At 52.0% G+C, this 25240-nt stretch overlaps 1 protein-coding gene across 2 annotated transcripts; it reads right to left on the minus strand.

Annotated features, from left to right (window-relative positions):
- Positions 1-456: 456 nt before the first annotated feature.
- DUSP7 (dual specificity phosphatase 7) lies at positions 457-8951 on the minus strand. 2 transcript variants are annotated; one of them, XM_075513860.1, is made up of 3 exons: positions 8211-8922; positions 5429-5857; positions 457-2849 (listed from the first exon to the last, which is right to left on the minus strand). In XM_075513860.1, exons 1-3 carry the CDS (start codon positions 8620-8622, stop codon positions 2542-2544), a joined length of 1149 nt encoding a protein of 382 aa, XP_075369975.1. In that variant the 5' UTR covers positions 8623-8922; the 3' UTR covers positions 457-2541. The 2 variants fall into 2 exon arrangements, with proteins under 2 accessions (XP_075369975.1, XP_075369976.1); XM_075513861.1 differs by lacking the exon at positions 5429-5857 and having other exon boundaries at positions 8211-8951.
- Positions 8952-25240: the final 16289 nt, after the last annotated feature.

Consider the following 25240-nt stretch of genomic DNA (forward strand, 5'->3'; position numbering starts at 1 on the left):
CTGTGAGACCCAGAAGTCATCAGGTGACTGCCCACAAGGCCATGACTTCTTGCTTTCCTACTGAAATAAAGTCTGCTATCACAACAGTTGTGGGCAAGGCCTTGCCATGCTTTTGTAGGCCACGCTTAAACAGCAAACAAAAGTGTCTTTAGTTTATCTATTTATTTTTGGCACGGAGGAATGGCTGGGGTCAAAGCCGGTCCCATTCTCAAGCTGTTCTTTGTTCTCTGGTTTATCCAATACCCCATATCCCTCTCCTCGCCCTCCCACCTCCCCCTCTCCATTTTACCACAGGTCTTAAAAATTAAGCTGTGCATGAAACCAAACACCACACTTGAACACTGCCCAGCAAATGTTCTTCATGGTCACAGAAGAATACTAATCAACCATAAAAAAACGGATAAGAGCAGCGTGCCCTTATATGGACAGAGGCTAGACAAGCATCTGACACAAACATCATTTTTAAAGAAAAAATAATATTTATTTGCAATATAAACAAAGTCCCAATATTGGATCAGTATACATAGGGTCACTAATTTTCCTTCATAACTCAGAAAGCAGAACCATTCCTCACTAACAAGCTCTCATTTGTACTAATCAGAAGATGCATCTTTTTTTTTTCCTTTAAAGAAGAAAGACCACTAACAGCACAGGAAGCCTTTACAAACCAGCTTAGCTGTAATGCAATACAGATGCACTGTCAAAAAATCCCTGAAAAAATAAATTCCTCCATGAGGTAAGATGCAATTAGGATATTCTCAGTTTTCTCACTCGCAACCGTACTTACGCCCATTCTCCCTTCCAATGACCCACGATCCCAACATTGTTGCAAACAAAACCCAACGAACAAACAAACAAAAAAACAACCAGAAAACAAGAAAGAGAAGCTCATTCCAACATTCTGGTAACATCTTTAACAAAAAGAACAGTTTCAGGATGTGACAGCGTCAAACATTCCTCCAGATGGAGATTTTTTTTTTTTCTTTTTCTTGAAAAAAGTACAAAAAACTGGATATTTAGAAAAAATCCGTGGCTTTTTTTTTTTTTTTTTCAGTTACATGAGAGTTAAAGTGGACAGGGAGGGGGGAGAAAGGAGGGACTACATTGCAGCCAATAAAGAAACCTCCAAATCCGTTCTGCCCTCCTCCCAGAAATTATTACCACTTCCTCCCCCTCCCGGCTCGGTATAAGGTGTTTGCCAAACACTAGCCAGAAATATAAACAAGTCTTCTCAGAATAGAAGGCACGGCATAAAGTTATTCGAAAGAGGAAGAAAAAAAAAATCAGAACCTCTGTTGAAAGCTCCAATCATCTCAGAATTTGCCAGTTAATATATATATTCATATATATATATAAAAAAATTCTCTGTTACAACGCTCTTGTCATAATTTCCACATCTTCACTCCCCTCACACACTCTGTGCGTGACGATTCAGTCCCGTCCCGCTACGCAATCCTCGCTCTGCTCCAGGTGCTCGCCGTGTTCTCCCCTCCACCCCGCACACGTGGGAAAGAATCGAGTGTGCATGAGAAACACCAACATCACTACTACCTTCTGTACTTGGGAAGCTGGAATGGTTTTGGGCCAGCTGGATGACGTTAAGTCAGTCAACAGGCAGCAGAGAACAAAGCTGGGCTCAGACATGCTTCTACCAGCTCTGGAGGCTACAAGAGTTTTACCTCTGGCAATAGCAAACAGTGTTTTTGGCAGGGGTGGCATTAAAAAAAAAAAAAAAAGCTTGCGGCTTAGTCACCTTGGCTGAATCAGTGCAGAGTTTGTGATTGTGAGTGCAGGAGTGGTGAAGGGGTTGCGTTTAAGCCCAACTGGCCTTCACACATAACAAAGCTTCCTACCAGATGCTAACAACAACAGCAGCAGCATGTATCTCTCTCTGGAGTACCCAGTAATATGCCAGGACATACCAAGGCTTCACAAAGTGTGCAAAATGCATTTGGTCAATATAAACATTTGATTAAAAAAAATAATAAATGATCAAACAAGAAACAGAATAAAATACTGGTTTTGCAACCTTGTCTGTACAAACAGTCAGGAACTTACATATTTAAAAAGAGTTTGAACCCAAAGCTCGAGTAAGATCTACCTTTTCTTATTTTAAAATCAAAAAAAAGTAAACTTGGGTTTTAAAACAGTCTTGGCCCAACACCTTTTGTTCAAGGTTTCCAAGTGCATAAATCTCCTCGCTTTCCACAGCAAGCTAACCCCCGGTAGCTCTTCACACGTGTGCGTGTTCTGACAGTCCCAATGCACCCAGGAAAGCGGTTATTGCCGGTAACAGCTGCGTTCAAAACGCTGTAACATCGCCCGTATTAAATAACCCCCTGTAAAAAGACTACCTCTTCAAACCACTTTGATCAGGATACTAATGAACGGCATTAGCCTTCTTAAAGCAGCGATCAGGCACCTCTGCCCAGAGAAGCTAGTCGTTTCAGAGCTGCCTGGCAAGACAGATATTTTTGTAAGAGTTGAAATGCTCAAGAGAAGCGATTCGATGCTCAAGTTCCCAACCAGGCAGCATCCCCTTCATGTGGACTCCAGAGTGTTCAGCTGAAACAGGTTGTGGTTGGTGGGTGTGGTGAAGTAGAGCTGTTCGCTGGGCGAGCGGTTGTCACAAGGGCTGTTGAGTCCCAGAGTCCTCTCAAAGTCCAGGAGCTGGCCCATGAAGTTAAAGTTTGGGGAAATGTTGGATTTTTTCCTTTTCACAAAGTCATAGGCATCATTCAGGGACAAGTTGAGTTTTTGCATCAAGTAGGCGACAGTGACTGTTACGGACCGGCTGATGCCAGCGAGGCAGTGAACAAGGATCCCACACTTCTTGGAACGGGCCTCATCTGAAACAAGACAAGGGGAAGGAGGAGTCTATTATTCTGCACCAAAAACGCATGGCTTTGGAGCAGGGCCAGGTGGCAGCTGCAAGCTCCCAGGACCAGGACGACTGCCAGAACTGGATCCCCTGCTCCTAGTGACACCATCTCATGTCCCTCTGACACCCACATCTCTCCCCAAAGGGCTCCTGAGATATTCCCACCGCATGGCAAAGCTGCACATCCCCATTCCGCACAGCAAGGCTACGCATCTCACATGCTTGAGGAGTATTAATCAAGCCTGGCAACACATCCCTTGCCTAGGGAGCACCGGTACCCTCTATTCAGAGAAATGGAGTAACCCACAAAAGGCAGGTGGAGCTGGAGACAACAGCTCCAGGGAGTTGCTGCTGGTCAGGCATAGCACACCCACCTCAACACCAACTAACTGGGGAAGGCTGCGCACTCGATGCAAGGCTACAGCCCAGCACCATGCAAGCTATTCTCTTCCGCTGTTCTTGTCCTCCTTCCACTAGAAAGCTATCTGAATGTAGTCGAAGCCAATTTAAGCAGAGTCTGAAGTGCAGGAACTTCCCTTATTGTGAAATTGTTCTTTAGGATCGACAGAAACGCACTTCACTACAATCAAACGCTTGTGTTGGAGGAGACTCTCAGGATGAATGGTAGCGGAGAGCAGGAATGCAGGCTGGACCAAAAAATGGCGAGAGAACAGCGACGAAATTTCCCCTGCCTTGCCACTGACTCAAAAGCACACACACTCATTGTCTCTTGCACAGCCGGAACAGCGTGATCCCTTTATGAATTGACATCTTAGTGCTGAAAGAGGGACACGCCGCTGAGAGCGCTGAATGCACACAAGTACCCAGCACTGCTTACTTCTGGGCAGCCCTATTTGAAGTCAGTCATTTGACTGAGAGCTTGGCAGGGAGGAAGAAGGTGGCAGGAGAAAGAGGATCCTCAGGCAAAGCCAGAGGTAAGAGACACTCTGGCACCACGAGCGCAGAGAAGGGCAAAGAAGATGCAGGCAAAACAAAATCCAGACCCAAGTCACAACAGGTTTTCTGCCCCAGCTTCCAAAACCAAGCAAGAATTTCCAGTACAGTGGGCAATCGCCCCGCAGCGTACTCAGCCCTCCCCCTAGTCTCTCCCCGTTCAACATATTTCTGAGACATTTTTGCCTTTCATCTGACCTGCACCGCATTTCTTGGTGTTTGGTTTTAGAGTGAGGTAATCCTCCATTTCCTGTCATTAACTGGAAAGCACAAGTGCGGTGTTCACAGAGACATCGTCTCACTGGACCGGATGGATCCCAAATGCCACATGCCAGCAGGGACCCCGTACCTCACCTGATGTTTAATACCACGCTCTGTGCGGGAAGTACAGATGGGGCATCAGACAGGTCCCTGCTGCCACACTGAAGCAGCCACTTCTGACCACAATCATGTCACTAGAGAAGCGAAGCCGGGGGCAAAGGAGAGCACATGGGAACCAGGGTTTCCGATGGCTGAAAAGCAGCTGAGGGACCTACCACCGCTCTGCCCCGTTTCAGGCCTTACAGCACAGCAAGCAAGCACATGCAGCGGCATCTGAAATGGGGCGGTTAAAGCATCATTGAAACAGGCTGCACAGATTTCAGTCTGAAGGTAAAGGTCCCCCTCACCTTTACTTACACCCATGTTTTTAACCAGATATGAAACACCAATGTTTTTAACCAGATATGAAGCCATAGGGCTTTTAATAGTTAATGGTGGTAATGACTGCCTGTGCCATTCACCCCCCCATAAATCAGAACTGATTAGGCTAACGACCATCACCAACAGACAGCACAGGTCATTCTGGAAGCGTACGTCCCCGACAAACACTTCTCACAGAATAAGAAGCAATTTTCAAAGTCAAGACTAGCCTGGGAGAAGAGGTCTGTCCCCCTGCGTCCCTCCCCACGACCAGCCAAAGCTGTCTCAGAGGCTGTCTGCACAGCAGTTTTTCCAGCTGAGCTCTGCAGTGTAATTATAATCACTAACTCATTGTGTTGACACTTACCTTAGGAGAAGTATCCATACAAGGAGTTAGTTATGCTAGGGCGACTTACAGTGGGATCGCAACTAGACTAGCAAATCCCCTCAGGAAAAGAAAACATCCCTCCCCAGATTTTAACCAGACTTGGGGCTAAGGAATTGCTGGCACCAGTCACGTTAGTGCAAGTCCCATCAACACTCATTCCTGCGAGCAAAGCAGGCAAAGGAGCTCCCCACCGCCTTGGTTCAGCCATTTCACACAAGTGCAAATCCCCATACAAGGGCAAGAGACAGCAGGGCTGAGTCCAGCAGGGCCAGCCCTACCACTTGCAGGTAACCCAGCTGAGGTGCTGTAAGAGGGCTGAACTTTGGAAGGGTAGGCCTCCCTGAACCCAGCCGGGGTGACGCGCACCAGAAGCATCACCTCGGCAGCGTGATGCTCAGCTGCTAAGCTAGCGCCGATGCTGTGCCCCGGAGAGGTGAGGCCAGAGACGAGCAACAGCCCTGGGAAGCGGCTTGCCACATTCCCAAGCGGTGAGTATGAAAAGATACGTTCTGCCAACTACCTACCAATGAAAGCAATGGCCTCGGGAAAGAACTGCGAGAGGTTCTGGCTCCAGTGATCTGAGATGGGGATCTGCTTGTACTTGAACTCTCCGTCATGCTCAAACATGTTTGGCAGGTTGGGAGTCACATTCAGGATGTATTTAATGCCATATTTGCCCAGGACATCCAAGTTGGTCGAATCTTTGGCACAGCCCAGGTACAGGTAAGGTAGGATCTGGACCGGAAAGGCAGGCTGATTGTTAGGAATAGGGCTCCCGTCCGACTCTGTGGCACTGCTGGGTTCCCTGTCAGATTCACCATCCGAGCAGTCGGAGCTTATCCGCAGCCCTCCCAGGCCAAGAACTGATGCCGGGGGAGAGTTGCTGGGCGAGGAGCTGTCAAGGTTCGTCTCGCAGTGCTCTGAATATTCGGTCTGAAACTTGTTAAAGCCACCTGGGGAGGGGGAAAGGAGAGAGGGAAGGGGAGAGGCAGAGAGAAAAAAGATGTTTTATTCTTCAGAATGGAAAATCCTTCTACCTGAACGCACGTGCATGTTACTTAGCACGTCTTTGCCAGCAAAAATTTGGTAGACCTTCAACTTCAGCCCAAGAAAGGCATCTCCCTGCTCCCTCATCTTCCCTAGGCAGAGTGTGACTGAGCAAACAGGTCCCAGAAAACCAAAGAGTGTTTCTTATGAAGTTCAATATTGCTTGTGACAAATAGGGGCCAAATCTCAATCACGAAAGAAGCAAACATCCAAGAATAAAAATCAATGGCAAGAGACAATCTTGCCTCATTTAGCTTCTCAGAAATATGGGTCTGAGGCAGTTTAGGCAAGAGCTATTATGCCACCTAGACAGAAAAGCACAAAAGTATCTGTGTCTGAAAAGATAAAGCAAGAACAACCACATACCCAGCCCAGGCACTAAAACCCAGTAAAATAATTCACCTTCAAGCAGGAAAAAAGGCCGTAAGTTTTGCCACAGGGTGATCCTCACACCTATTTTTATCACTACCAACACGTTTTGTGACAGAGCAGTGTCATAGGTTTGTTCTTCACCCAAACCACAGCAGCCTTGAGGAGGGATGGGACCCTTCTTGTCTGCTCCTAAGTCCTTTTCTCCAGCTCCTCAGCTCAACAGCTTGGGAAGGACGGCAGAGGCAGGGAAGCAAAAACCCCACCGATCTACCTCCTTTCCAGGCAATATTAAACCGGAGCTCAGCCATCGGTATCTGACACTGACAAATGGTTTAATTAGAAAGGGCTCCTGGAAACTTTGTTAGTGGGTTCGGCGGTTGTGGCGGGGTCACTGAGCAGGACAGACAGCTCCTGCCACATCCATTCATGAAAAAGGCTCGTCCTCGTCCTCCTCCTCCCCCCCGCGCCGCCAGACAGCGCCGAGGAGCCATTTTGGAATTTTAATTGGAAACATTTCCCACCGAGGCTCCCGGAAAAAGGCAGAGAAAGGGGCTCAGCTCCTCCCCTGCCCATCGGGGAGAGCTTAGGAGTAACTTCAAAGCTGCTCCTTCCTGCCAGGGATGAGGACAACGGGGAGAGAAACGGGAAAACAAAGCGAAGGAGCAACGCAGCCCATCGGGAACCCCAAACCGGGCTGGGACGGGGGATTCACCCACCAGCACAGGCGGGGAGCGGGGGGACGGGAGGGAAAAGCGGGACCGACCGCTGTGCTTGGGGCCTGGCTGCCCGCTCCCAGGTCACCTTTGAAGGAGGCTCGTGCAGGCAGCGCAGCCCCAGAGGCTGGTCCCCAAATACCTGCCTGTCCCCCTGCCACCCCAGCCCCGTACCAGAGGCTCCCTCGGCTACCCAAAAAAGGTCTATCAACAAGCAGCAGTGTTTTTTAAAGGGCTGCGAGTGGCAACTTTCTTCACCACTCTCCCCCCCACTCCTCCGCTCTCCCATTTCTGCCTCAAACCCGCCACCCAGCGACCGGACGGGGAGGATGGGAAGGGTCCCGGCAGCCCAGCTGTGGGCTCTCCTCAGCCCGCTGCGGAGGCCTGCTGGGATCTTTCAAAATGGCCAAAAAACACCCCCCCACACCCCCAAAAAAAAACCCCAAAACCCCAAACCGCCCCAGCCCTCACGAAAGGGCATGTGCAGGGTGCGGGGCTCGGCTCCCCCGCAGCAGGGCTCCCCACTCCTCCATCTCCTCCATCGCCCTGCCCCGGGGGAGCAGCCCGGCTGCCCAGCGCCGCTGGCATTTCCAGGGAGAAGGGGAGAAAACCCCAAGCGCTGGCTTTTCAGAGATGGGGGAGGGAAGAAAAAAAAGGGGGGGGGCTCTCCTGCCCCCCCCCCCCCGATCTGGCCATCCCTTCCGGAGGGGCTGGAGGGGAGCCTGGCGCCGGGGCGGGGAGCCCCCGAAAGGCCCCCTCCGGAGAGCAGAGGCGAGGGCCGCCCCGGGGGCCGGCAGCGGTGCCCAGCCGGGGTCTGCCTGGGACAGGGCAGCGCTGGAGGGGACGCCCCGGCGGCGGGGCTGGGGGGCTCCCTCCCGCCGCTGCCGGGGAGGCGACGCAGGAAGAAGCGGGGCGCTCCCGGCCGCTTCCAGCCTGCGACCATTTTGTGCGGGGGATTAAAGCGGGATGCAGAGGGGGAAAAATATATATATATTAAGAAAAAAAAAAAAAATCAGGCTGAGGGAGGCGGGGGGAGGAAGCAAAACAACCTAGGCACCTCCGGCCGGCCAGGGGATGGGTGCTCGGCGATACAGGGGCCGGCCGGGGGCTGCGGGGGGGGGGGGGGGGGGGGGCGCCGGACAAGGGCTGCGGGAGCCGGACGGGGGCACCTCACCTTTCAGGTAATAGGCTTTGCAGCCGTCATCGCGCAGCTTCTGGAGCAGGAGCCCCAGGACGGAGGTGGCGGCGCCGCCGTCCTGCCAGTCGGCGGTGGCCTCGTCGTAGAGCAGCACGGTGTCGGCCTTGCAGCGCTTGACGAAGCGCTCCTTGTCCTCGTGGTTGGGGATGATGGAGCGGATGGGCAGGTTGCCCTTCTTGAGGCGGCGGAGCATGAGCCCGGGGATGGCCAGGTTGATGGCCGTCTCGATGTGCGAGCTCTCGAAGAGCTCGTGGGGGCGGCAGTCGAGCAGCAGCAGCGAGCGGCCGCCGCCCGACTCCAGCTCCTCCTGCAGCCACTCCGCGCTCTTGCACGGCATCGCCGCAGCCATGGGCGCCCGCGGGGAGCTCCCCCAGACCTGCGTTTTCATGGGGCTCGGCAGCGGCGGCCGCCAGCGCCCGGCCCACCGGCCACCCACGCGGCGGCCGGACGCGGCCCCGCTCCGCTGCTTCTTCCCCCGGGCCCGGGTGGGCTCGCGCTGTGCCGGAACGCGGCGCCGCTCCGCACGGCCGTGGGTGCGCGCTGCCTGCGGCCCGGAGCGCGGCGGCCCCCGCTCTGCCCTACGCGGTGCGCCCCATCCCGGCGGCCTCAATTAAAGCGGGGCTTCGCCGGCGGCTCGGCGTGTCATGCCTCGGGAGGCGGGGCGGGCAGCGGGGCCGGCCGAGCGGCAGCGCAGCGCAGCGCAACGCAGCACGCCCCGCCCGCCGCGGCGCGGCGCGGATCGGCGCGGCACCGTGCACACGCAGCGGGCGGTGCGGCCCCGCGCGGAGGCCCCGCCCGCCGCCGCGCGTCACCGCCTCCCGCCACGCCCCCAGGGCCAATGAGGCGCGGCGGGGGAAAGCGGGCGAGCCCTATATGGGCAGGGGGCGGGGCCCGCGCGGCGCCGGCGGCGGGGGCAGAGCGCGGGAAGGCGCGCGGGGGCCGCGGCCCCCGGCCCACGCTGCCGGGAGCCCGCGCTGCTGCCGGGCAAAGCCAGCCCGCCTCGGCCGGCCCGGGCGCCAGCCCCTTCCCCCGTCAGTTTTCAGCCAAAAGTGTAAGAAAAAGTTATGGGAGTGAAGTGACACGGCCCACGGGCCAGCAGGTGTGGAGGCCTCCGTGGGTTCTGAGTGGGTCATGCCCAGCCCTGCCTCGGTCTTTGACAGCAAGGCACAGTTCCAAAATAAAATTGACTGAGACTCATCGAGCCTCAGGAGTCCCTTGCGTTCTCAGAATGAGCCTCAAAATAGATGATTTTATCTGTGCATCCTGATTTATTTTTAGAGTATCTTCCCTATTGGTACCCACTACTATAAATGCAAACCTTTTGTGCTGCGATACTGAAATTTCAAGACAGGAACGTAACTGGAGGCTTCCTTCTGGTTTCCTTCCATCTTTTACGTGCCTTTTCATGTGAATCAGTTCTCCGGTACCAGAAGTTTTCCATGCCTCACATATACTGTTGCTGTTACAAAATAGATTTGATATTTCTCTTTTTAATGAGCAGGATGACATCAAAAATGTGGTTTCATATGAGCTGCTTCTGTTGCAGTCTATTTTCATCATGCAGGCAGTCAAACATTGATGGGGTCCTCAGAGAGGTTGTGCAATCTTCATCCTTGTTGGTTTTCAAGATTCGACTCAGCACAGCCCCGAGTAACCTGGTCTGACCTCAGGGCTGACCCAGCTTTAAGCAGGAGGTTTGGCTAGAGCCCTCCTGTGGTCCCTTCGCACCTGGGCTATCCTACAAGCTCTCCAAATTCCCGTGGGCATCAGTGGGAGGGGGAACAGCTTCTCCTTCCCAGTCTGGGACAGATGAGCCATTCCTTTTTTGCCTTAACTTCTGTTCTCTTTAGCCTCTTACTATAAACTTTCTCAGCAAATACTGTTACGAAGGGAAGAGTCAGGGTCTGTCTCACCAGCAGATTCCTAGGCTCAACGACCTGACTAGGTCTCGACAGGGTTTTTTCCCAGCTGGCTGAATTTCAAGACCTGGGCTGTATCTTGTATAACAGGAAAGATATTGTTCTTTAAAACACCCCCCCACAGGCAAACAAACATGCGCGGGCACACACACACACACACACACACACACACACACAGAGTCTTAGTCTTAATATTGTTTAAAACTGTGCTGTTCAAATGACATAGTGTCAAGGCAAAAAATACAAATCAGATTGTATTTAAGGGCACTTTTTATCCAGCCAAGACCTGCTTTTCTCAAAGCCAAGATCTACTACTGAAACCATAGCAGAGCCACTGTCTCCCCAGTGGTGTTTTATATACCCTGGACATATGAAATATCCCAAAGAGGCCTTTTTCCTCTGTATTTCGTACAAAAGCTGCACTTGGCTGTGCTAGGGTCCCTGTCTCCTTTTAGTCTAATTCATAAGTCTGGATCCTAATGAAAAATTCAGACTCAACACAGCAATTGAGCACATGCTTAACTTTGAGCATGCTGAGCATCCCGTTGCAAAACACTCTGTGATTTCAGCAGGACCGTGCTCCAAACCGTTCATGGATTTCATCGGCATCAGCAAAATAAATGGCTTGTTCTACATCACTTTTTTTTGTGACTCAAGTGTGCCCGAGAAAGCGGAACAGCAGAAGCCGTCCACTTCCCCTTGCCCAGTTATTTTTACTACTGGTTGCTGTGGGAAGCTATTGTGATTCAGTGTTGCAGTAGGAAGTTAACTAACGCTGCTCTTGCAGCAGAGGATGTTGAGGTTCTTATGCAAGCCACAGTGAAAATAGCTGACCTTTCAGTATGTTTATCAAAGCACCTTCAATTCATAAGGGGAACAGCAGCGGGTTGTGCAAAGAACCTACATCTGGGTCTAAAGCCCTTGGTGTACTGAAAACAGTGCCCAGAAATCTTACGGGGACTCCTTGGCTCCTCTTCCGTGGTGCGAGGGAGGCAGGTGTAACCGCCGGCATGCGGTGCTGTGAAACCAGAAGAGAAATGTTTCACCTCCATTTTGCGGTCGCATTAGCAACCACATAAGTTTCGGGACAGGCTCCAGGCGCATCACCTGCAGAAGCAAGACCAGATTTCGCCCTGACGAGGGCGAGAGCGAAATGGTGTCACCTAGCACCGGTGTGGCATCCTCTGCCTGCCCAGCCAGGAGCTGAGGGACGTTGGGAGGGGAGCAATAGAGGTTCGCCTCGCTTCTCCCATCTTCTCCAGGCCCTCGGGAGTACGGCCCACCCTGGCGAATTCCCCCTGCGACCCAGCAGGCAGGCGGGGCAGGGCCGGCAGCTGCGGGGCGGGCAGCGCAGCGGGCAGCGGCCGGTGCCAGCCCGTCGGCATGCTGCCCTCTTGAGTCAGCCGCTCCGAAGTGCACCGCAGCCAAAGCCGCACCGAGTTACCATCCGCCAGCGCCAGGCGCCCTTCGCCAGGCCCCGCATCCTCCCCGCAGCAGCCGGGGCTGCCGTCCAGGGGGATTTCTTCCGTGAAAGAAGAAATCGCTGCTCTGCAGAGAGCCGTGGGCGTCCCCTTCAAATCCCCTCCCAAGGAGAAGGCGCCTTGCACCCGTGAGGTTTCCCGAAACGGGGCAGATCAGAGGCACGTGGGCCGTGCGCCAGCACCTGCTCCGGCACAGCGGGGCTGGACGGGGCTCAGGGGTCTTGGTGGTGTTTGTCTCATCATGTACCCGGCTTTGCTGACAGCTAGAAGATCAGCACGTGTCCAGAAATGAGCAGCTTTCGGCTCAGCTCCAAAGAGTCCTGCGTGCTTGCGACAAGGACTGCACAAAGCGTAACTGCTCTACACGAGGATTGCCATCGTCTCCCTGCCATACCGCCACAACTGGCCTTCGGTTTCTAATACACAGGGCTGTTTGCGTCCTTCTGGTTGTTGTCCTGCTGCACAAAGACTCTCTCCTCCATCAGCCTTTCCACTCGATGCCCAGCACAGAGACCAGCAACTTCCCCATGCCCACAGCCATGTCTTGCTGGCTTGGCTTCAGATTGCTGTTGTCCTCATCCATCCTGGTCTCCTGTGATGCTGATGTAGCCACCATCTCAGGTTCCTCATTTCCATTGCCACTACCACTCTTCTCCCAGGTTCTCTGACTGCCAAGCCCGCAGGCTGTGTTTTGGTGTCTCCTTTCCACCTAGGTCTTTGTCTTGTGTTATAGAAACAAAGCCCATAACTGTGAGTCCTGGCAGAACAGGAGGTAAATGCATCGTTAGCAGACGTCTACCCCAAACTCACTCCAGGTCCTGACTTAGCCCCTGCGGTAAGCGTTGCTTCCAAGGACATGACAGCTGCTACTTTGATCCGAGGGAGCAGCCAAAGCCTGAGTAAAGGGAAGAAAGTGTCACATCATGAGGGGACTCATGGTACTAACTACAGCTTAGACTAGGGCTGGGGTTCCCAAGGATTCGAAGAGTAAAGCAAAAGTATTTGCAATCAGAAGCTGGTCAGAAGTTAAACCACACTTTCTTCTTAAAGATGAACCTCTGAAGAGCATGCCTTTGCTTGGTTTTTTTCTTTTTAACATGCACTTTCTCAACACCATTGCACCCCAAAAGTGTTTTCTTTCCAGTCTCAGTTGTCAAAGCAGCCCTTCCCCCAACAACTCCAGGCTGTAGCAGCTAAACCTTCCTAGGACTTATCTTCTCATTGCTCAGTCAGCTGTTTGCAACATCTAATAACAAGTATCAGGTATGATTCATGACCCAGATATCAATCCATAAAGCTATTAAGCTCCTTCTAGTAGGCATCTTCACCTGTCTCAGGTGCCTGTGGTCAAATATCCATCAGTACCAAGAGAGGATGCTCCTTCCTGGCAGTTTAACGACAGACTGGCAGCTTGAAGCAGTATTTTGTGAGCAGTATTCCAGCTGGGAATTTGCTCAGATGACCTGGGCTCCCAGGGTGGCTTCTGGTTTGCTCTGTGACACTAAGCAAAATCACAATTTTCTATACTGCGCTCTTCTCATCTGTAGAATGGGGCTGGTGCCTCCCCATCACCTTTGCAAGCATTTGGGTGCTAGGGAACCAGGCAAGTGGGCTGGTGTGATGTTAACATCCTCCTTGCAGTGCTGAATTTCTCGGATTGAATCACTTTTTCTTTCTTTTTTTTTCTTTTAAAAAAAAGCTTTTTATTTAACTTCAACTCTCATTCCTAATTCCTTAATTGAGGTAGGAGTTATTTTGTCAGGGAAGGGCACTTGTTGATGGTTTACCCCATGTTTCATTAATGCATGTAAGAGGTTAACTCCTGGTAGAGAAATAGATGCATGGTTTTAACAGTAAAAAAAAAAAAAAAAGTCCCAAATTTGCTTTCTACTCCTGCACTAATTTGTGACTATTTTTATCAACGTTAACACTGAGCCAGGGTAAAAATACTCCCTAGAAAGTTTAGAATTTACATTTGTCTTCATATATATTCAGCAGAAATCTAGCTCCCCAGCCTCCGCACTGCCTAATCTGGATTCATTATCTTCATCCACCCCCAAGAAAAATGTCAGATGACTTTGGCCTGGTGAAGCGCTTCCCCCACAAATGCTCAGCAGGAAGATCTAAGCGCAGCGCTCTCCTTTCTGCAGCAAGCAGTCCCCGTGGAGCATCAGCTCTGACACTGCAGGCATATAACTCAGTGATGGGAACAGATTCCCCTTCCTAACACAGCTCTTCTTCAGGGCAAAGTCTCCGGCGGGCTCCATCCTGCGAGGATGCCAAGCCCTGGCAAGCATCTTCCCCCCTGCTGCCCCAGCAAAGGCAGGTAGATGTAGGCTGGGGAAGAACCACCACGAGGAGAAACCTTCATGGACCATCTTGTGAAGCAAAGGCAGCCACGAGCACATGCAAGCTGCACGGCCAGGTCCTTGGGTGGTGCCATTTTTCCTGTATTAAATGGGCATAGCATCCTTTGCTTCTCCGGGAGGCACTTTTGCTGCAGAGCTTGGAGACTTTCATGTCAACGTGTCAATGAATTCTGGTCCAAAGACTACAAAATTATTCTCTGACATGTTCCTGCAGAAGAAGGAAATCAACCCCTCCTGTGCAAAAGCCAGAAGGCATGTACAGCGGCTGGGCAGCTCAGGGCAGTTGTCCCCCTCTTTGCGTCTGCACAACCCGACCTGACGTAGGAGCCTTCTCCTTGGGCTGGTTGTCACCTTTCCACTGTGCAGGTCTCCAGGTAGATCTAGAAGCTCTGTGGCAACCACGGGGGAGCAAAGCTGTGTGCAGAGTGCTGCAGGCCTTGGGCAACATGGACATTTGCTTCCCTTTAAACATCTCCACAGCAAAAATTGAGGCTCCAAGACCCCATTTTTCTGTTTTCTGTGATCATCTCTTAGTGGTCACAGAAGCCTAGAATGGCTGAGGCTGGAGGTCCCTCTGAGGAGCGTCCGATCCAACCTGTGTCTCACAGCAGCATCTGCTAAGGCAGGTACTGCATCCCAGTTGGGTATCCCAATATCTCCTAGACTCCACAACCTCTCTGGGCAACCTGATGCAGTGTTTGACCGCTCTCACAGTGAAAAAGTGTTTCTTATGCTTAACTGTCATGTCCCATGCTTCAATTTGTTCCCATTGCCTCTCATCCTTTCACTGGGCACCCAAGAAAAGTCTATCTCCATCTTCAGGGTTTGAGGAAACCTCTACATTTTTATGGAATAGGGCATGCTTTGCTGGGTGCAAAAAATCCAATCTGCAGAGCCAAAAATTAATTTATCTGGGAAATACTGGCCCAGCTCTTCTCACAGTGCTTTGGCTGGGATAGCTGGTTAAATGAGAACTTCAGAGGTCCCCGCACTTTCTAGGAAACCCAGGAGAGAAAGGGGGCTCTTGTTTAAGCAGAGGCCAAGAACCCCCATGGACTCCACCAGCAAGGGAGGGCAGCTCCAATCTAATTAAACTGAGAAAACATTGTTGAGCAATGACTGCTTCCCTTCTTCCCTGCCTCTGCTTCCTGGGCTCCAGGCTCCTTCCAGAGCAAGAACTGGAGAATATTTAAGATTATTTACCCTTTTAGGAATGGATTTTAAATGAGCAGGTATGGAGGCGGTGTGCCACCACCCTTACAAAATCCTACCTTGCGGATGAGCAGAGGAGGGGGCAGCTCCAATGCTCCCTTTGGCATTAAGACCCTCCAGAGTCTGTCACTGCAATGATGGAGCAGGACAGGATATTTATGGGACTTAAAAAGCCAATGACATCTACTCTCAAGCCTGTCTCATGCATATATCAGACACAAAATGCACAGCATGTAGCTGAATATATACCCATATACCCCATTTCTAATCATTCCTCATTTTGTATGCCAAAAAAGTCCTCCCTCTGTAGAAAACAGGCAAGCAAGAGAGGAATGGCCCAAGACCTGCTAGTGCAGGACCTGTTGATGCTATCTGAGCACCTCCCCTCTGATCCACTCCCGTCTCCATCACCTCCCCGGCTCCACAGTTTCGGCATCGGCGGCTGCCCGCCCTGCGCGCACGTCAGTTCCTCGGCAGCTTCTCCCAGACAGCCAGGCTGTTTTCAAGAAGCAATTTCCTGCAGAAAAATATTTCTTTTTCAAGCAGGCTAAGTGGCAAGCTTCCTGGTGCAGGCTTTTCACAGGAAACAATTGTGAAAGCAGCTTCACCACCCACCAGGAAGGGCTGTAAAGGAGCAGGGCGGGCACAAGCTGCACCCAGCTCTGCGTCCCTGACACAGCTCCCTCCCATACATGCCCGGGGGGTGAGTTTTGTGCCCCTCGTCCACCTCTCCCAAGCTGCTACTGGGGTGCTGGCTTGGGCCAGGAGAAGCAAACGGATGGGGAAAACCTGAGATGAGTGCAGGCAGTGCAGAGCCTCCCAGGGAAGGTGCTGCATAGCTCCTCCAGCTTCCAGCCTGTCCCTCCAGTGGGAGAAGGTGAGAGAAGCTGAGAGAAGACACGATGACTTTGCCAGGCTTTGGCTCACCAGCCTTCGTGCTCTCCCTCCTCACTACATTGCTGGCTCTGATTTCAAGCAGAGCCACCAAATACCAGGACAGGCTTCTCTCCCCACCCTGAGCTGGGCGGTCACTGCTCCTCAGCCTGCTCCCGCGAGGCACCTGGGTTTCTGGGTGCTCCTCTGACATGCAAACCCTGCCAGGACTTCTCCCCGCTGCTGAAAGGGCGAGGCAGCCCAGCGCAGCTCTGCTGTGGCAGATCCAAGGCAGTCTGAGCGGCTTCGGCAGCGCTATCTGGGATTTACAGGGTGACAAGATCAGAGGCGGGCTCCGCAACGTGGCGGTGCTCCACATCCTTGCCTATCAATGAAACCCCAAGCCGCACCAATTAAGCCCTTAGCCGATGCAGAGATACTGGGGAAGGAGGTTGCATCGTGCTGCTGCTTCTCACTGTGCATGGCTTCAACGTCAATTATTGTTCATATCCCTTTATTCCTTTTATACCTGGGCAGGTATCCCAGCCAGTGCATGTCCCCCCACAACTCAGCTTTTCATTCACATAGCTGTTCTGGTTTGGATGTATTTGGTGGCTACTAATGGATGGGCAACCCAGGCTCCTGCCCCGCTTTGAGGTCTCACCACCTGTGCCGTGGCAACACTGCTTTTTCATTGGGAAGCTTTGCTGACCATCCGTCAAGATGCTCTGGTTCCTGAGGTTTTTTTTTCTTGCACCAAGTCCTCTGGTTTTGCAACCCCTCATTGCGATTAAAATAAAACTGAACAAAACCCAAGAAGCCATTTCCGTGAAGCATTTTGTGAGAAAGGGGCTGGTTCCCCTTTCGGAGCATTGGAAAATGACTTCTGTTTTCCTCCCAGTGTTAGTAATGTTCAGCTGAAACCCGCTCTTTTCACCCCAAAAGTTTAGTTTCCAGGAAACAAAGCTTTATTTTGAACACAAAGCGTCTCCTGGGACAATCTCTTTTTTCACTTGCTTCTTTTTTTTTTATTTAATGTCTTTAACAAAATTCAAATTTTCTGTGAACTTGTTCAGCGATCCCTGCCGGTCGCTGGTCCAGCCTGTTTGACACTCTTGGGTACTCTAACATCTTTCAGATACACCTATATGACCCGCAAGAACATGACCCAGCATATGACCCAGGTCTCAGGGAAGAGACTGGTCCCTTCCCAACTCACCACTGGCCTAATTGTGTTATGCTGGGCAGGTCCCTTCCCTCTTTCTGTGTCCTGCTTCCCGATCCTTGAAATGGGGTTAAAGCCCCTTCATGCAGCAATTTGCTGGACCTAAGAGTTGGCAAGAAATACCTGAAACACCCACAAGGTGCAAGTCCAGCTTCCACCAGTGGCAGCAGTGCTTGGTGATGACGGAGGAATCAAAACCTTCTTCCTTCTCCTCCCTTGGCCTGCTGGCAACACTCTTCCTAATGCAGCCCATGACGTTGCTGGCTGTGAGAGTGCATTGCTGGCTCATGGTCAACTCCTTGTCCATCAGGACCCCGCAAGGTCTTTACCTGCAAAGGTGCTTTCCAGCTGGTTGGCCCCCAGTGTATACTGGTGCGTGGAGTTATTCCTCCCCTGGGGCAGGAGTTCATACTTTCCTTTGTTGGCCTTCATGAAGCTCCTCTCTGCCCATTGAGGTCCCTCTGAATGGCACGACCCTCTGATGGATCAGCCACTCCTCCCAGTTTTGTATCTTCTAAAAGCTGGTGCACTCTGTCCTATCACCTGGGTCATTAATAAAGAAGTTAAACAATCTTGGTCCCAGTGCTGACCCTTGGGGCACACCGCTGGCCTCCAGCTGGACTTTCAGCTGCTAACCGCAACCCCCTGAGCATGGCCATTCAGCCCGGTTTTAGTTCATCTCGCTGTGTGCCAGAGAGGACATGCCAGCGTGGTCTGGAGAAGGAGACCTGCCCTCTGAGTGTTGTGGGCCTGTCTCACTGTGCCTGCCTGGCTGCTGAGACGTGGCAAAGATGTCCTGGCTTCAGCTACTGCTCCTCCTGTGCCCGGCTTTGCAGCCGTCCTGTGGTTCCTTTGGTTCCTTGCTGTGCTGTAGGTCAAGGATGAAGATGCCACAATTTCCCCAGATGTCCTCCAAGCCCCTTGGTGCAGCATCGAGCAATGTATCTATTTCACACCAGCCAAGCCCTGGAAGCTTTGCTGGACCCTCAGTCCAGTCTATAGCTCCAGCAAACACAGCAGACAAGATGCTGGATGGTATTGGTGTGAGGACGCAATGCACAACCAGTCATCATCGAAGGCACTTGCTAGATCCCACCCAAGACACTGCACGCGTTGCCCATTGACAGCATCATCTCTGAAAGGTCCTTGAGGGTCTGCAGCTTGCTCAAGCGTGGCTTGGAGAGGCCAGCTTTGGTAGCCAAAGGGGACTTGGGGGGAAACCTTCCCAGACGCAATAACAGCCCGGCTTTGTCAGGCAGCTGTTACAGCTGGGGTGGCCCTGGGACACGTGCAAAGCCGGGGGGCAGGGAGAGCTCACATCATTTAATAGATCAAGTGGTGGAGCAGGGAGAAAAGGATGGGCTTTGAGACATATGCTTCTCCACATCTGACCACTGACCACAACAGGGGGACACGCATGGCCTGGGGACACACAGGGCACAAGGAAAGGGGGATCCTGCAAGCAGCTTGTGCCATTTCAGCACATGCGTGCATTGTGCCTGTGTGTCACTGTTTCTTCACTCCCAACTTGAAAAGCGAGGAAGCAGTGATCAGAGAAAGAGGTGACCAGGCAACTTTTAAGCAAAAACATCCTGGGGAATGAGTCACCAGCTTTGCGTAAGAAGCCAGACTCATCTCTGGAGGGAGAGGGGCAGACAGGGCATCAGGCAAGATGAATGCTCCAGGGAGATGCCTGCAGCGTGATTAAAAGGCAACTTGGACCTTGCGTTAGGAGACCCATCTGAGATGGCAGCTGGAGGTGGGACATCAAAGCTGAGCAGGCTCTGGGTGTGCCCACGCAGCTCAGCACACAGCGAGCCGGTCCCGGCCCAACAAACCAGCTGGCCACGAGAATGCGGCGGTGGGAGCACAGCTCATCAGGGTAGGCTGCTCCCAGGAGCTGGAGAAATCACAGCATCCACCTAACCCAAGCTTTTCTCAGGAAAGCGAGGGAAGGCTTGGGTCTGGGTGGTGGCATTTCTCACAGGGAATGTTATTTCCTTGAAAACCATGGGTATTGAGGTCAAGTAAAAGCTATTAGCAAAGTGGCATCAGACGCACTGAGCCGGTTGAGTCAGAAGGTAGTTTCCAACAGCATGTAAGGTAATTTCCGAGGACCAGGAGTGTTTCGTCACCGTGTTTTCCTGATGACATCTTCAGCTGATTTGCTTTTAAGAATCAGCCTTTTGTTTACTATTTTAGCTTATTTCTCCATGGAAAGCCTTTCATTTACTCCCCAACATTACCTGTAGCTTTTCGTCTGAGTGGGTGAAGAAGGAGGTGGAAGAGGAACAGCTCTTCAGCAGCGTGGCCAGTGTGCCAGAAATTATACTTTTTCTTAAGCTATTCATAGAGATAATGAGAGATGAAAAGGTTGTGTCAGGAGGGGGATCCTCTCTAGTTGGAAAACATGAAATACGAGAGCGCTGCTGTCTTTTCTGCTGGGGCCCTGGCATTTCTGATGCAGATGCCCCAGAAGGGCAGCCAAGGTGGATGGATGGATGGGAGAGGAGCCCACCAAGGGACTCATGCCCATCCTAGAGGGGCTGCAAGGCCTCAAAGAGAAAAGAAAATTGGCTGAAAAAAAAATCTCAGAGCCCAGACTTGTTGGGTGAAAGGTGTTGGAAATGCAAATTATTAATTTAAAGAACTGGGACAGGAACCAGGGGTGCCAGGCTGAGCTGTTATCTGCTGCATCAGCTGTGAGTCTGGCTCAGTATTTCAAAATAAAATTAGACTTGCAGTATATGTCTTTAAATATTTAAATTACTTTCAGTAATTCATATGGTGACATTTAAACAAGGTACACCAAGCAAACGGCTCCCAGTGCTAAAAGAAAATGTTTGCAGGTAGTAATATTTAATTTAAGAGGGAACAGCTGATATCAAGGCAGAATCTTAATGCTGAATTCAACCTACATTCCTCTCTGAACCAAGAAGTCAAGAATAAATGCCTGGGCCTGTGAATGGTTAAACATGCAGAGTGATGTGATTAAAGTGCTGGTCCCAGGCACCCCAACAGAGCTGTGAATTATACGCGTGCCAAAATATTTGCAGGATCACGGACAGCCTCTGTGCAGAGCTGCTTCGTGGGCTCCCAAAGGTGGGGATGGGCAGGTCCACGCCAGGATCCGAGGACCACCAGGCTTGGCGAAGCCAACCCCTCCCGCCCCTCTCTGCGGCACCTTCCCCGCTCCCCTGCCCACCCGCATCCTTCTTGGCCCCTTCCCTGTGAGTCTCTTTCAGTAACTAAAGGCCAAATCCAGCCTGGGTACAAACAAGCAAAACCCACTGAAGTCAACTTACACACAGGCTGCGCTTCGCTGTTGGTGCTCCCGGCCAATTTGGAGAGCTTAACCGGGTCTGTTACATCAGTCACGCTGGATTTCATAACATTAGACATTTCAATGAGGGTGACTCATTCTCTCTTGAAGTGTATTGTATGTATAAGCAAAGATGATTAACTTTTGCTGAATGGTATGATTTCTGGGATGGGAACTGCTATTAATTAGGAGCGGATCTCAGATGTTCACAAACCCTGTTTTCATGGCCTACTTTGTATATTTTTCTCCATTCTACTTGTTTTTTTAGCTCAGGATAAATATTAAAGTGTGCTTCCCTGCTATCTGTTGCTAAAGCAGCTAGATGTCCAGCAAAGGCATCTGACTTTCATGGCCAGGCACGGCCCAGGGCTGTCAGTTCCTGTGGCCAAGCTTCAGCTACCTGCCCCAAAAAATCTCTGTTTTCACATTAAAAGTAAACGAAAGAAAATAAAAGGGAGCTTCCAGCCATGGAAAGTGCAGCAGATAAAGTAGCAAGGGAAGTAAAGTAAGCTTATGGCTCCGAATGTAAAATACAAAGAATTACCCTTCCCCATCCTCCCCCAAATTTTCTTTATCAAAAGAAACTCAGCTGGGGGCTTGTGCTAATCTTCTGCTTCTGACTGTCGAGGGTTGAGCTTCTGGGGTTAGCAACACCAGGGACCCTCGGGATAAAGAGTCTCCCAGGTTTGGGGAGAAATACCCTTTCAGCTGTGCTGGCTACAAAGCTGGACAATTTGCCAGTGCCAAGGTCAGGATGCTCAGCAGCTTCAAACGCATCCACAGCGCCTGACACCGTGGTCCTTCATGAAGCACCGCTCTGCCCAAAGAGCCTGAAGGCATTAAGACCAGCCTGCTTGCAAAAGCCAAAGGAGGCAGGCACGGGACAGAGTCATCCTTCCCCGCTGCTGCCGCGGGCATGGGCAGCCCCAGGCAGTGCCCGGGGGATGCTGAGGAGCAGCCAGGGCTGAAGCTGGGGACCCAGCGGGCCAGCTTAGGCCAGGCTGTTCCGTGGCATCTTGCCACCACCTTGTGACTCCCAGCATCCCCCTTTTGATGGCAAGGTCCCCTCCCGACTCCAGCCTGTGAGCTCCCTCTCGCCCCATCCCCTGGCACCAGCAGTGATCGACACCCCATCCTACAGAACCAAACGCTCCACCCTGCTCCAGCTCCACTGCTGCTGTGGGCAGCAAAATGGTCTTGGGAATAGACAAACTGTGGCCATACTCTCTACCTGCCAGTGAGGAGCTGGAGGCAGGTTTCTTGTCCTTGGTTCCTGGCGAGACACCACCGTGCAAGTCAACTGGGGCTTCCAGAGAGAGAAAGGGCGGGCCACGGCTCAGCCCAATGCTCCGCCAGCAAGGACGAGGTTCATCTGCTTTGCCCAGCACCCCCCCGGCACTTACGGTCGCTCCTCAAATGTCAGGCAGGGACTGTGGGCAGCAGTTACGCAAAGAAAGGTCACCAGATCTGCGCTTTTCCCTTTCATCAGCTGAGGCTGCACGCAGCTCCTGGGCACGGGCTGGAGGTCTGGTCCTGCTCCGCGGCAGGCAGCGATGACGAGCTCAGGCAAAGCCTGAGAGAAGCAAACTTTGCCCATCTTTTTAACTAATCGAGACCAGAATTGCTGACTTCTTTGGTCAAAACTGAGATGGGATGGCCGGGCATTTCAGTGCAAATGGGGGGTAAGCAGTGAACCTGCCTGTGTGGCTGGGCAGCCCTAACCCAGGGTGTTTTGGAAACCTCTGGGGTAGCGACTTGCTTGCTCTCCTCCGCTCCTCCTGCCTGCTGCCAGGCAGCGGGCAGAGGCAGCCCCTCTTCCCCGGCAGCCTGCGGTGACTCGCTCTGGCTCGGGCACTGCAACCAGGCTGGTGGCAGCAGACCTGGAAGCACCTGCTGCCCAAGCTTCCTCGTAACTACCGCAGCTCCCAGGCTTGCCTTCAAGAAGCTGGGAGGTGTGGGAGCATTAAAAGACTTCTCCTTTCAGACTCAACGGTGAGGAATGTGCATTTGAAACGGAGATAGGGCTAGTTTCTCTCGAGCTCACGGGAGGACATCGCTTCCCCTGCACGCCAACCCAACTGTGAGTATCTTTGAGACAAAGTGGCATCTAGGGGTAGGAAAACCCCACAATTTGCCTAGAATGGGGCCATTTGCACTAGTGAAACACCACTGGCAGATGGAAGGACTCTGTATGGTTCAGGCACAAGTCTGGGATATGTGAGCTACTGCCCAAACTCTGGGCGTGCAGCGAAGGCTGAGCCACGCAGCCCCAAGGGTTTCCTTGGAGACTGACGCAGAAGGGGCTGCTCCTCCAGAGGCTCTTTCTCCCTGCCTTACCAGGCAAAGAAACACCCAAAATCCCATCCCTACCAAGAGAGCCGGCAATGCTCCACCGTGCCGCTGGAGGAAGGGGCAGCGCTGGGAGCCTGACCGGCGGTTTTGCTCCCCTCGGAGTGGTTTTCCTGCTGCGCGAATCACTCGCGCTTCTAAAAATGTACACCGGAGCAACTGTCTCTAAGGCAATTTCCATAACAATGGGCGCAGAAGAACAATCCACGCTGCGGGTGCATCTTGCTCGCTCACATGCACGCCAAACTGGCACCCTGCAAGTTCAGCACTGAGACGCCCATTTGCTCCCGATAACCGCTAGAAATCTGCCCAGGGGACCTGCTGTCCATCACCCAGCCAAGGGGCACGGGCAGGGCTCCCCCCTCCCTGCCCTGGGCAGGCAGCGTGGCCCCGGGTCATTGCCAGACCACGGGAGCCTGGAGGCATAAAAACACCCAACGGCAAAGGTACAAAACCACAGAAAGCACTTCCACACCTTCCCCACCAAAGAGGCTCACTGGTGCCCCGCCACTGCCCAGTAAACATACACCAGGGCAGGCAGCAGAAGGGAAGGACCAACGCTGGAGGCAAGGTGCTTCAGCAGCAGCACTCGTAACATCGGCCAAAAGCTCGTGCTTCATCCGAGGCCTCGGTCCTTGAAAGGCCATGAGTTACGCAAAGCCCCCAAGTGTTGCTATTTTATCTCACAGTTCTGGGTGCTCAGCCCAAGCCGGGTTTGCTCCTTCGCCACATCTTTTCCGGTTGACCCATCACAGTCAACACTCAGCCGCTGCCTCCTGTTTGAATCACTCGCATCCTGCCATTACAGCTTTGTTTAAATCCATGCAGAGCTCAACCTGTTGTCAGACATACGCTAATTTGTGTATTTCTAATTATTTGTTTCCATCTTAAAACCTGTTTTTCAGCAGATTGCAGCTTTATTTTAATACATGCTTGGCTAGAGCTCGATATACTGGTTGCCAGTAACCTAGACACAAATGAGCTTGCATTGCATAGGGGGAACAGGGGGGAGAAAAGAGACTGAGTTAAACTGAATTAAAAGCCTGTTCATAAAACTGAATTACGCAAAATATGAAACAAGTGGCAGTTTTGCATCGCAGAAGATCCTGCTTCTATATTCCTCTGTTTCTACTCCTTGAAATAAGATGAATCTCAGCACTCGCAAAGGGGCATTTGAAACATCTCCTTACACAAACACTTTGACCACCTCAATTTTATGTAATTAAAGCTCTTAAACTTCTGTTTAATCCTTCTTTTTTTTACTCACACACTCGGCATTAAGAACTAGCTCAGCAGTGGACGACCAAACGAGGATCATTTTCCACCCGTTTTCTCAGGATGTGAATGCAGAAAGTCAGGCACCGTCCTCAGCCTCCTCATTCAAGCAATGCTCTACCACCAGCCTTTTACTCTTCCAGTAGCAGGCTGGGCACTTTGTTTCTCGGTCATTTCCACACAGGTCTTCAAAGGGCAGAAGAAGTAGCTGAAAGCAAGCTGGGGTGCTACTCCAAGGCAGCTGGCATTGCTGCAACACACCAGACAGCATAACCCGTGCTCCAGGACCTGTATTTGTTTTATTCTTTCTCTGTAGCTCTTTCCCCTGTGCTGAGGATTTTGGAGTCTCTGATCTGACATGCAGATTAGGAGACTGACTCTGAGGCAATTAAACCAAAAGAAAAACCATATGTTATTTGCTGGCAAATACTGACTTTTTAGTGGGGACCACATTCTGCAAAATGCACCGGTCTGCTGCACATCCGCCCGGCCTGGGAGAGCAGGAGGGTGCTGTGGTGCTTGCAGCAGGCTGGGGAGACCCTCCCCAGCTCCTGGGCAGGACCCTGGGCCAACTGGAGCTGAAGCACCTACAGAAAGGCCCAGGCCAGGTTTTGCCCATGATAGTGCTGGTTGCTCCTTGCATTAGTGCTGAGATGGGGTGAGGTCATTTGCAGGGGAAGATGCTCAGGAGCAGCAACCATTGAGCAGGTCCCCAACTCCCATGTTTCACCCCCAGCTCCTGTCTTCTTCAGGTCCAGGACACAGCGCCTGTTCCTTCCCAGCCTTCATGTGCATGGCCCTGCCCTTGCTGGCAACGGTCAGACAAGTCACCCACCCACTATATCTGTGCTAAACTCTTCCCCACTCAGCCACATCAGCCCTTCTTGCTCGAAATCTATGAGGAAGCCTTGATTTAAATGGCCAAACGCAGCGACATGAGACTCTGACGCGCAGCTTCACAGTTAAGTCGGTATTTCTTCT

Source organism: Mycteria americana, chromosome 11 (genome assembly GCF_035582795.1).
Source record: "Mycteria americana isolate JAX WOST 10 ecotype Jacksonville Zoo and Gardens chromosome 11, USCA_MyAme_1.0, whole genome shotgun sequence".
NCBI classification, from domain to species: Eukaryota; Metazoa; Chordata; class Aves; order Ciconiiformes; family Ciconiidae; genus Mycteria; species Mycteria americana.